Raw genomic sequence first — 12,346 nt, 5'->3', positions numbered from 1 at the left:
CAAAATACGAACAAACACATGCTCCATCTAGTTGATCATTACGATAAACTAAAAAGTATGGATTTCTTTCGAATTGAGATCCAGGTTTCAAATATGTTTCAGTAAGAACTGCTATACTGTATGTATGTGATGTGTATGATTTTAGCTGTTAGAAAATAAAACAGCTCATCTTCTTTAGTATCGTAAAACGGGGTAACTATGATAATGCGGGTAATTTTGATAGTGCGAGACCCACAACATATTGAACGAAATAACCAAGTTTCTGTTAATCAGTTAAGAAGATTTACAAGATTTTAGCATTTTTGCAACGGTTACAAGCAATCTGTTCTACGATCACTAGAGTAAAGTGGGGCAAAAGTTCGAGTGGGGTAAAAGTTTCTTTTTAAGATTTCTAGCTCAATTCAAAACAAATCTTATAAATGTCATGGTGGTTCGAATGCTATTCAAGTAAGAGACTTTCACTCCAAATATCATAAAAATCGATTGAGATTTCGAAAAGTTATGGCTATTTGTTGTTTTTTGACGTGAATATTGTATTTTTGGTCAAACTTTCGTGGCATGGAACCAATTGAAGATAAAATCTTTTTGAATATTTTATTTAAGGGCATTTATAGGCCTATCATAGAGTTGCTTTGAGGTGTATTAGTTTTTGCATAAATGCTTGAAAACAATTTTTGGCCCATAGTGGGGCAAAAGTTCGAATCAGCGGGGCAAAAGTTCGACCCATGTATAAAATCACGGAAAAATTTGCAAATTGCCTAAAATCCACATATTATCTTCAAATTTAGTTAAATTTGTCTGATCGTGTGAAAATTGTCACCAAAATTTTACATTTCCACTTAGTTTTTCGAAAAACTGCTATTTTTGAGTATATTACAATTAGCTCGGGTTTGGACAGTTTTTTTAAGGAAATTTAGTATGTATTTCTCGTTAAACTTAAGTTTATGGCCGGTGTAAGGTATGCCTGTCATAAAAGGATCGATATTTTGTGTTTTAGTCAGCGAACTTTTGCCCCACACTAGATTCGAACTCTTGCTCCACCAGTAGGGCAAAAGTTCGAATAAGACAATCAATTTTGAAACTGTTATAACTAAAAATGAGTAAATATTTTGACACAAGTTTGTTCAGCAAAATTATAGCCAATATGTTGAAGGTTCACTGTATGGTATTTGTTTTGTTTTAACTGCTATTGTTTTCCTGGAAACTTTGATTATACCACTAAGGTCGAACTTTTGCCCCACCTTACTCTATTTGATAAAGTCATAATGAGTTCGCCACTTGTCCATGACAACCTAGTTATAGTAGAACATGAATTCGGTCTCAAATCTCTTCTTCTTCTTCTTCTTCTACTTGGCATTAACGTTCTTATGAGCACTTCCACAGTTATTAACTGAGAGCTTTTCTTTGCCAATGTTGCCATTTTTGCATTCGTTTATCGTGTGGCAGGTACGATTATACTCTAAGCCCAGGGATGTCAAGGAAATTTCCATTACGAAAAGATCCTGGACCGACCGGGAATCGAACCCAGACACCTTCAGCATGGCTTTGCTTTGTAGCCGCGGACTCTAACCACTCGGCTAAGGAAGGCCTCAAATCTCTTAGCGAAAACAATGTTTACAAACTGGAACCATTTTTGTAATCTAAGTCAAAAATTCCCATATAGCATTAAACGCCTAGAGGTATGCAACGCCCTATAAATTTCCCGTAGTTCATTCAATTTTGTTCGATTTATACATTATCAAAGTTACCCCAAAACAGAAAACCGACTTTCGACTATATGGAAAATAATATATCCATTCAGAATAAATCTTTTGGCAATCTGTCAAGTGCAATCGATAGCTAGGATGTCAATACTTGTTTTAAATATATAAATTGTAATTCTTTGAAACAGCTTGCACAAATATTGAAGTTTTCTTCGAAAAAACTATCAAAGTTACCATGTTTTACGGTATTCAAAAAAATTCAAATAAGAAAATCTTAAAAAACATATTTGAATCCATTAGAGAAATGTTATCGTTGTATTATATTGGTAAATTTTACATCAACATGGACTACTTCAGCCATAGTGGTGGTTTTAAACATTGCGTCAATCATTTGATTCAATTATTGTTGAGGAGTCTGTTGGCGCGTTAACCGTGGCCAACTCCGGTCGGGTCGGGGTGGACTGTATTTTTCGGAATGAAAGGAATAACACCACTGATTCTGCTAGTCCACAGTACACTTTATTTACACTACACTACACTACTGTTCACTATTTACACTACTGTTCACTGTACTTTCACTTTTGGATCACTTCACTTCGATGTACATTCGCGGCGGGTTGAAACAAGACTGACTCACATGGTGGAGCGGTCGCATATTTATACCAGTGCGTTCGTATTCTAGAAGTTTCGACGGTTCTCATTCTCGAAGATGCTCATTCTCGAAGCTTCTGGAACAGCACTCATTGGCGGAACTCACTGGAACTCTCGTCGGGGATACACTCATAGGGAACTCACGGCATTTGAGTTCCTGTTGGTAACTCACATGGTACTCACGCATATTGTTGCCACTCGTACACTCAGTGGCGTAGTCAGGGTGGGTCGAGAAGGGGCCACATTCGGATACACCTTGAGTCGCACATGTTTACGGCTCGTTCCGTACGGAACATACTCCCCCCGGTTGACACGAAGTTTCAACAGTAGGTTGTTGGGCTTGGGAAGGTGTTCCTGATGCTTCATGCTTGTTCTCTTCGGCGTGTGGAACCTGGGTCGGAGAAGTCGGAATTCTATCACATCGCTCTTACTAGGTGGATATTGAACGGGATTCGGTGAGCGGAATTTTCGTTCGGAGAGGTTGTCAGCTGAGTGGACATCCTGTTGGTCAGGTTCCTCGGAGTCGGTTGGTATTTTCCTTATGATATGTTGCTCAATCGTTGGAGAGGTTGGACGCTCTATGCTGGAGTTCGATGCGTCAGAAACTTGGCTCGAAGTTGGTGCATTTTCCTGTCGGTCGTATTGGCAGAAGTCTAGCTGGATAGTCTCGGATTGGAACTGTTGCTGTTCTGGACTCTTGCTCGATGACTGCAGTGTGTTTGCTGGCTTCAGTATCTGTTGGTTGGTTGGGTTGGATTGAGTTTCGTGCTTTTCCTTAATTGGTGAATTTGTATCTGGAACCTGGTATCGATTACAATCCTCAGCTGTTGTTTGGAAGTGCTTCGGGTGTGGATCGGATGACTTTCGAATTGTGTGCTCAATCAAATGGCTCCTCGGTTGTACGTGGTTCGCTAGTTCGTGGTTGTCCTGCGGGTTTTCACAATTCATCTTCTTTGGCTTCTCCTGTACTACGGGCGCTAGGAAGTAAAGCTTCGTCCAGTCGGCGCGATATTCATCGACAGCACGGATCGGGTCGTTGAACGGTTGTTGTTGTGGATTCGGACCTCTGGCGGGACTTTTTCCTTGGGCGACTGTCAGGTCTTCGATCGTCGTGCGTACAACATTTTATCGGTCTTCGAAATCGGCGAATACTTCCTCCTGGCGTTGTAGAGCGGTGTCTGAGACTATCATTATCACCTTGCTGTGTACGGCGCAGAACTCGGCGTGAGCGTCCTCAACGTTCTTTAAGTATGTCCTGAGTCGAGGTATGCTCACCTGATCCGTGACGGCAGCAAGTGCACTTTGTACTCGCTCTAGCTTCAGGCTCACGTGAGTTTGGAGGCGTGATAGCGACGAAAACTCCTTCAACGTGTTCGGATCAACGGTTGTCTTCCAATCGGCGTTTGGGTCGATCAGAGCGGCGTTGTTCGGCTTAGTGGATCTCATTTTCAGCGTGATACTCTGCTGCATAGCGCCTTCTGATGGAATTCGAAACTCCATTGCGTTGGGATTCATGTCGTGTAGAAATAGTCACTCTGTACTAGGATTCTTCGGCGTTTGGCGGGTGTCGAACAAACACGGTGACGGATGCACGTCCTGGTCCAAGCACCACGCAGACGTGTCGAATGGTCGGGTTACGGTTCCTCCTATTACTACACGCTTTGGGAAAGTGTCACAAAACGTGTCAGTGATTTGTATTGGGCAGCGGAACGAATGTCTCCCTCCTGGGCGACACACGTCTCGGTATGGGTACCGTGCAGACGTGTCGGATTATTGGCGGCTGCGAGACAAATCTACTCTGCTCGGCGAAACACGTCCCGGTATGGGTACCTCTTGCAGTACACGTTGTGGTCAAAGCACCACGAGAACGTGTCGGATTGGACGACGAAACGGATACTACTATCCTCGGTTGAACACGTCCCGGTATGGGTACCGCGCAGACGTGTCGGATTAGTGGCGACGATAGTGAACAGCTACACGTTGTGGTTTGGAACCCACGGGAACGTGTCGGATTTGGCGGCAATAGTGAACAACCAACTCCTCACGAAAATACACGTTTGGGCGCACAACCAGGCAAACGTGCCGGAAATTCTCACGATGAGCGGTGGCGGTGGTTGATCACTTCCTCGGGCGGGTGGTACACGTCTTGGTGAAGGCACCAAGCGGACGTGTCGGCGGCGATGACTAGTAGAATCTTCCTTGGAATACACGCTCTGGTCTGGGTCACCACGCAAGCGTGCCGGAATAGCTCTCGTCGAGCGGCGGATGTGTCGATTCCTTTCCTACGGCGGGCGGCGCTGGATCCGGCTCGAAGGACCACTATGTTGGCGCGTTAACCGTGGCCAACTCCGGTCGGGTCGGGGTGGACTGCATTTTTCGGAATGAAAGGAATAACACCACTGATTCTGCTAGTCCACAGTACACTTTATTTACACTACACTACACTACTGTTCACTATTTACACTACTGTTCACTGTACTTTCACTTTTGGACCACTTCACTTCGATGTACTTTCGCGGCGGGTTGAAACAAGACTGACTCACATGGTGGAGCGGTCGCATATTTATACCAGTGCGTTCGTATTCTAGAAGTTTCGACGGTTCTCATTCTCGAAGATGCTCATTCTCGAAGCTTCTGGAACAGCACTCATTGGCGGAACTCACTGGAACTCTCGTCGGGGATACACTCATAGGGAACTCACGGCATTTGAGTTCCTGTTGGTAACTCACATGGTACTCACGCTTATTGTTGATACTCGTACACTCAGTGGCGTAGTCAGGGTGGGTCGAGAAGGGGCCACATTCGGATACACCTTGAGTCGCACATGTTTACGGCTCGTTCCGTACGGAACAGAGTCGTTACCTCTGGTTTGAATGAAAAACCTTTCGACAGCAGTGTTTATGGTACACAGCTTTAAAGCTAAAATTTATTAACAAAATATACGTATTTCATACAAAACAACTTACATTCGAATTTCTTCTACAATTACCCTCGAGGATTAAACCAGCCACCCTTTCTTACTCTATTTCAATCTACAACTAATCCAATTCAATACATTTTCACAAAGCTATATGCAAACACCTCAGTGTTGCCAGTTTCACCACAAATTCATCGCAACAATTTTTTAGTTAAAAATCAAAATTAGCGAGATATATGTTTCCAGAAATAGGTACTTTTTCTGTAAGGATTTTCCGATGAAGAAGAGAAAGAATAGAAGGTAATAGCTACAAAAATCATTTAGCTGCATTTATTCTGATGTCACTTTCTTCAAGATAACAACTCTAACACTAAGGCATCGTACACAAATTACGTAACACTTGAAGGGAAGTGAGTGTTTAGTTACCGTTATGCTTTAAATATCAAACGCCCATACCGGAAAGACAACCAGAAGTAACAGTGTACGAGCAAAGTCGGTTATTTATACAAGTTGCATCAAACCCGCACTATTCCATTTTTACATTCCATTTCGTCCTATATACTTTCACAAAGTTAGTCGAATCAATCCGTAGCAGCTGTCAAATAAACTTTATTATCATAAATTAGGTCGCATAAGAGTACAGTTTGTTTCGCAATAAAATCTACGCACTCGCATTATATGTTGTTTTTCGTCTTATAAAATATGCATGTACATATAACGCCTCCACTTTTGTACGCCTTTTCGTGATATTTTATAGGTGAAACTTTGCATATAAAAGCATCACATAATGCAAAAGGTGATTTTGTTATGCGTACATTCTGGTTGTCTGGGGAGTGTCTGACTGTTTACTACACGAGGAGATATTGTTACAGTCGAAGCTTGTTTTAATTTGAAGCTTGTTATAACGACATCGCAAGGGATCGTCGTAATGGAGAAAAAGTCGTTATAGAGAATAGCTATATCATCTAAATTATTTCCGAGGGACCGAAAAATGTCGCTATAGAGAGCTTTTGTCGCTATAAAAGTTGTCGACATAACGAGCTTCTACTGTATTTCAAACGAAGATTGAATTTTTACAGTTCAATATTCTTTTTCTAACAAATTTGAAAAAAATAAGGAGTAGTCTTATTTTAAAAATTTAGTGAGGAAGAATACCTATTTTTTTACTTAAAAATGGTAAAATATTAAAAAAAAAAAACTTTAAACTAAACGTAAACCATGCAAAAACATACTTAAGCCTGTTTAGAAAGTTAAGTTAATTGTAAATATTTCTAATTCTAACAACTTGACCAATTGAGGGGCAGTAGACGGTTCATGGACAAAAGGTCGAAAGACGATAAGTCAAAAGAACAAAAAGTCGAAAGTGATTTGCTTGGTGAGACATTTTTTTTATGGCGTTACGTCCCAACTGGAACAAAACCTGCTTCTCAGATTAGTGTTCTTATGAGCACTTCCACAGTTATTAACTGAGAGCTTTCTTTACCGATTGACCATTTTTGCATGTGTATATCGTGTGGCAGGTACGAAGATATTCTATGCCCTGAGAATCGAGAAAATTTCCTTTACGAAAAGATCCTCGACCAGCGGGATTCGAACCCACGATCCTCAGCATGGTCATGCTGTATAGCTGCGCGTTTACCGCTACGGCTATTAGGACCCTAATTAAGTGGGTCATATTTCCTGCTTTAAAAAAATATTTTTTAACCTTTCGTCTCTTCTTTTTTTGTTCTTTGACCTTTTGTCCTTTCGAGTTTTTGTCTTTCGACCTTCTGTCCTCCCGACCTTTTGTCATAGATTCGAATGCAAAGTTTACCGTTCTTAAGCTTTCCAATATAGTATTAGGAGATTTTTCCGTTCAGTAGGAAAAGTATCATAACTCGTAGAAGATTGGCTTGAATTTGGTTCTCATACAGTTTATATAAATTAAATATTCCTGAAAAAAAAAATCAAAATCGATTTTCTTAAAATAAGGTTTTTGTCACTTAAACCCTTTTGCTTCTAATCTTTCTAAATCATAATATAATGAATTTTCAGTAAAAAATGAGAATGATTTCATTATCTATTTGTAATTAAAATGAGGAGCGTATTTTTTTCTCTCCAAGAGAATTGCTTTCTGGACTCCCTAAAAATGAGTGACATGTTACTTTTAGCTCGTATGCTGTCAATTCAATCGAAGATGGCGTTGTAACGGCAAGCACTCCGCAAGCGTGTAGTACGGTTTTACGGAACGCTATACGTGCCGAAAAAACGGAACCCTACCAACTTGCTCCAGTGCAGTGCAGCGCTATCTGATGACACCTCATTTAATTCGAAATTTGACCACTAAGTGGCACTAGTGGTTATGGAACTTTTACTTTTGTTTTGAAGATATTTCAGGATCCTGACCATTTAGAAGGATGGCGTCTTCGGCAAAGTTGTTCGGTAGCTCAAGGACTATCATTATATTAGCCAATAAATAGAATATTTTATCACCACGCGGCACTAGTGAGCATGAAATTGTCCAGAAGCTCAGGAACTATCATTATTTTACCAAATCTCGAACTTCATGTATTAAACAAAGAAAACATTTGAACTACTGAACAACTCTGCCGAAGACGCCATCTTTCTAAGTGATCAGGTTCCTGAGATATTTAAAATGTTGAATCAACTAGCTCTTACAATGAAAGTCCTTGGATTATCGAACAACTTGGCCGAAGACGACATTTTTCAAAGTGATCACGATCCTGAGATCTGCAAAACAAAAGTTTTATGCTCACTAGCGCCTCCTAGTTACAGAATAACCCTTGCCGAAAGAAAAAAAAAAGAAAGAAAGATAACGATTTTGCCGAAGACGTTATCTTTCTTAGTGGTCATACTCCTGGAATATTCACAAAACCTAGGGTGTTGTACAAAGTACAACGCGCGACTACTCGCGTTATAAAAATTCACGCGACAACCGAAAGGTTAATTTTAGAATAAAATTTTCTAATTTGGACTTCTTTAGATTCCTCCTAAGGGTTCTTTAAAAATTGGCCCAGCAGTGGTGCAGAATGACCTCAGGAATCGAGCCATGTACTGAGTTTTGATGGACAACTTTTTTTCATGGTAGCGGTCTGGCGGGACACCGTGGTTACATTACAACAAGTTTGCAGCGAGTAGCATTTTGAACATTATAAATTTTCTGTATAACGTGACCAACGCTTTCGGAAATGCCACCATCTTTGGATTTCTACAATTTTCTGCCTCTTTAAACAAACCTTTCCAAAATTCATACACTGATACACTTTTTCTCTTTTCTAGGAATGGAACGATTACAAGCTCAAATGGAACCCAGATGACTATGGCGGGGTGGACCAGCTCCACGTACCATCGGAACACATTTGGCTGCCAGATATTGTACTGTATAATAAGTGAGTATTTGCACCTGTGTAGTTCCTTCCTACCATATATATACACCCTGTAATCCTTAGCTGCCAGCAGAGGGAGTAACGGCAACCGTTACCGAAGCTTGTTAGGCACCACGTTGATTTTAATTAAACCGGTCATGATCAAAGCGGGGCCCCTTCTAATTCCAATGTTTGTTCAATCTTTCTTCCTATGCTGTGCCTTTCCGCTGGAAAATTTCCTGCATCACGAACCGACGACTCCCAACAGTGCGGATGGAAACTATGAGGTGACAATAATGACAAAAGCAATTTTACATCATACGGGTAAAGTAGTATGGAAACCACCTGCCATTTATAAATCATTTTGTGAGATCGATGTTGAGTACTTTCCATTTGACGAGCAAACATGTTTTATGAAATTCGGATCCTGGACGTACGATGGTTATTTGGTGAGTATAATTTATTGGACATATATCGATCTGGTTCGTTTGAGTTCCACGGTAAACCAAGAAATATAAATGGGTGGGTTATGATTTATACATACGGATGTGTTTGGCATTAATTGAGGACAATTGATCGAGAACAACAAGTACCAGGACATATTTTACAAGTCAAGATTATGCTCCGCAATAAGGGTAATTTACGTCTATGGCAGTTTGAATCATTTGTACCTTTGTTGATTTCTTTTTTACTCTCTTATTTTCATAACAAACAATTAAATCACTAGCTCCTAAAACTTTTTCATTATCAAAAACAGTACAATTTAAAGTATTATTTTATTTTTTACTTTTTCATAAGAACTGCGTTAATCTGGTTTTCTATTATCGGGAAGCTGAAATCAGCCGCATTTGAGCTGCATTTATTTCAATTAATGACAACCCTGGCAAAATATTTTTTTAGTCTCGGAAATCTTATCAGGGGAGCTTATAAACTGAAAATATATGTGAATGTATATTGAAGTGTTATGATTAGAAAAATGCTGTGAATTCGGTTTTAGTAGCAGAGAATAGTCGAATGGTGCCGAAGCCGTAAATTTCCCTATGTGCTTGAAAAGAAGTTTGTATCGATATCTTTATTTTTAGTTGTTTTTCTACGGTGTGAAATGAAAGATTCCTCGTAAAACTGTAATAAAATTAAGTTTTATTGAAGAAGAAATTATGATGGGTTTACCTTTCGCTACACATTCTGGGCACAAAATTTGGTTTTTCGTTACTCAGATATAATGTTTTAAATATAGATCTCTCAGTACATACAGTCAACTCTCCATAACTCGATATTCTCGATAGTTCACGAAACACTAACGTAGTAGGTTTTTCTGTAGCAGCCATGAAATTTTGGGCAAATTTATGGACGTAAATATCGAAGTTTTGTCTCTAATTTTACACCATTACAAGGGATACTGCCCATACTCAGTGATCAATATTATAAGCAACATTACTGAAAACACATGTAACGCAATCGTGATGTTAACTGCACCAATTTATCAGGATATTATCCTCAAAATGAAAATTTTATTTGTTCTGCTGCTAATCCATACTTCGTTTGCTTCTCCTCGCCAGGTGGATCTCCGCCATCTCCAGCAGACGCCTGACTCCGATAACATAGACGTGGGAATAGACCTGCAAGACTACTATATATCAGTTGAATGGGACATTATGAAGGTGCCTGCCGTTAGAAATGAAAAATTTTATAGTTGTTGTGAAGAACCATATCCGGATATTATATTTAATATAACGTTAAGAAGAAAGACACTTTTCTACACCGTGAACTTAATCATACCTTGCGTTGGGATATCGTTTCTCTCCGTACTAGTGTTTTATTTGCCCAGTGACTCCGGCGAAAAGATATCATTATGTATAAGTATATTACTGTCGCTCACTGTGTTTTTTCTACTGCTGGCTGAAATCATTCCACCAACGTCACTAACGGTTCCACTGCTAGGCAAATATTTATTATTCACGATGATGCTAGTCACATTGTCCGTAGTTGTTACCATCGCCGTACTGAACGTTAATTTTAGGTAAGCGTCAACAACGAAATGCTAGCTGGCTAGCCAACCTCTGACATTGTCCACTTTTCCATCATTCCACAGGTCACCCGTTACGCACAAAATGGCACCATGGGTGCATCGAGTTTTTATAGAACTATTGCCTAGGGTGTTATGTATAGAGAGGCCAAAGAAAGACGACGAACCATCCGAAAACGAGGAGCAAGCGCCCGAAGTGCTGACGGACGTGTTCCAGGTGCCACCGGATGTGGAAAAATACGTCAGCTACTGCGGGAAGGAGTACACCACGGATTTCGATATTCCTGGTAAGTGACCGTGGGAAACAACATAAATGAAGTTTCTACAATATAAACATTTTACTTTTCCTTAAGGTAACGTTTGTTGAAAAATAATCATATCTATGTATCATTTGGTTGAGTTGAACTAATACGCTATCTCCTTATTAAATTTATCACTTTGAGCTCGAAAAAATTAACAATAATAATGAAAATTTAAGCCCTTTCAAAATCGGTTTCCAAATACAGTTAGGTATCCTATCAAACACTGCCACCCACTTTAAGCCCACAGCAATTTCTCAGCCATCGTTCAAAAGATTTACGTGAAATTCGATAGGCAATAAATTCATGTTATGTGTCATACGCGAACAAAAAGTCAGCTTCAATCCATTAAAAATGACTGAGAAAATGCTGTGATAGGATAGTGGATGGCAGCGTCTAATAGGTGAACTGACAGTAGTTATTTGTTATTATCAAAATTGAATTGATTTATCAGGTGCTTCCGGATTTTTTGGAGTATTTTTTGTATTAAAAAAAATCTGGTCTGTTGTCAAGGTCTGTTCATGGAGCCGAGCCGACCTAATATGGGTGACAGACGACGGAAGATGATCTGGAACAGCCCTTTTATAGCTTTAGATTTTATTTGGAAAGATTAAAAAATGCAGCTAGGAACACTTAAACGCATTTTCCCAGCAATAATAATGCTAGTGGTTACGTACGATAGCACATTGTCAGCGACGATTCGGCTACCAGTTGACACGGCGAACAAACTGGTGGAGAAAGGCAAGGTGATAATTGGCTGGCTGATATGCCCAATGAGACTCGTCACACGTGTACAGGAAATGTAAAGAAAGAGGTCACTTTGGGAAAGACTGCAAGAATTGAACAAGGTGCTTGCTCTGCTCAACGGGAGGAGGAAACACCCATTCGACGAGCAGCATCAATTGCCGTGCGTACGAAAAGGCGATCGCAGCCTAACAGTAACGGAGGTGACGCAGATCAACCATAATCACTGCGGCACCGCACAGCAAGTGTTGTGACAGTCGACAACAGAAACTAAGTGCGACGTTGCGATAATAGCTGAACCGTATCGAGTACGCCTCAATAACGTCAATTGTTTGGCGGATACCACAAGCACAGCGGCGATACGAGTGACGAGTAGGTTTCCAATCCAGGAAGTGGGCCAGCTCAAACGTTCGTGGTCGCCAAAACCTACTTTTGCAGCTGCTACGCGCCTCCAAGATGGATGCTCGAAGAATTAAGTCTAATGTTGGAAGAGTTGACCGACGAGCTAGTTGGTCGAAAACTAATGCTGGTTGGAGGTGACTTCAATGCATGGGCTCTGGAGTGGGGTAATGGAATGGAATGTACCTACTGGAGGCTCTAGCAAAGCAACGACAAAGACGAAGGCTTTCGACAAAGTTCTC

General features: G+C 40.4%; 1 protein-coding gene across 1 annotated transcript in view; it reads left to right on the top strand.

Annotated features, from left to right (window-relative positions):
• The window catches only part of LOC5563980 (acetylcholine receptor subunit alpha-like 1), a 79,753-nt gene that overhangs the window by 50,602 nt on the left and 16,805 nt on the right, over positions 1 to 12,346 (top strand). Inside the window, exons 3-6 of the mRNA XM_021851259.1 lie at positions 8,551 to 8,660; positions 8,905 to 9,085; positions 10,196 to 10,656; positions 10,729 to 10,949. Coding sequence (XP_021706951.1) covers positions 8,551 to 8,660; positions 8,905 to 9,085; positions 10,196 to 10,656; positions 10,729 to 10,949 — 973 coding nt within the window. The remainder of the gene's footprint in view (positions 1 to 8,550; positions 8,661 to 8,904; positions 9,086 to 10,195; positions 10,657 to 10,728; positions 10,950 to 12,346) is intronic.

This window comes from Aedes aegypti, chromosome 3 (assembly GCF_002204515.2).
Source record: "Aedes aegypti strain LVP_AGWG chromosome 3, AaegL5.0 Primary Assembly, whole genome shotgun sequence".
Lineage (NCBI taxonomy): Eukaryota > Metazoa > Arthropoda > Insecta > Diptera > Culicidae > Aedes > Aedes aegypti.
Note: the sequence above shows the minus strand (reverse complement) of the source record. Positions and strands in the feature narration are given on the sequence as shown.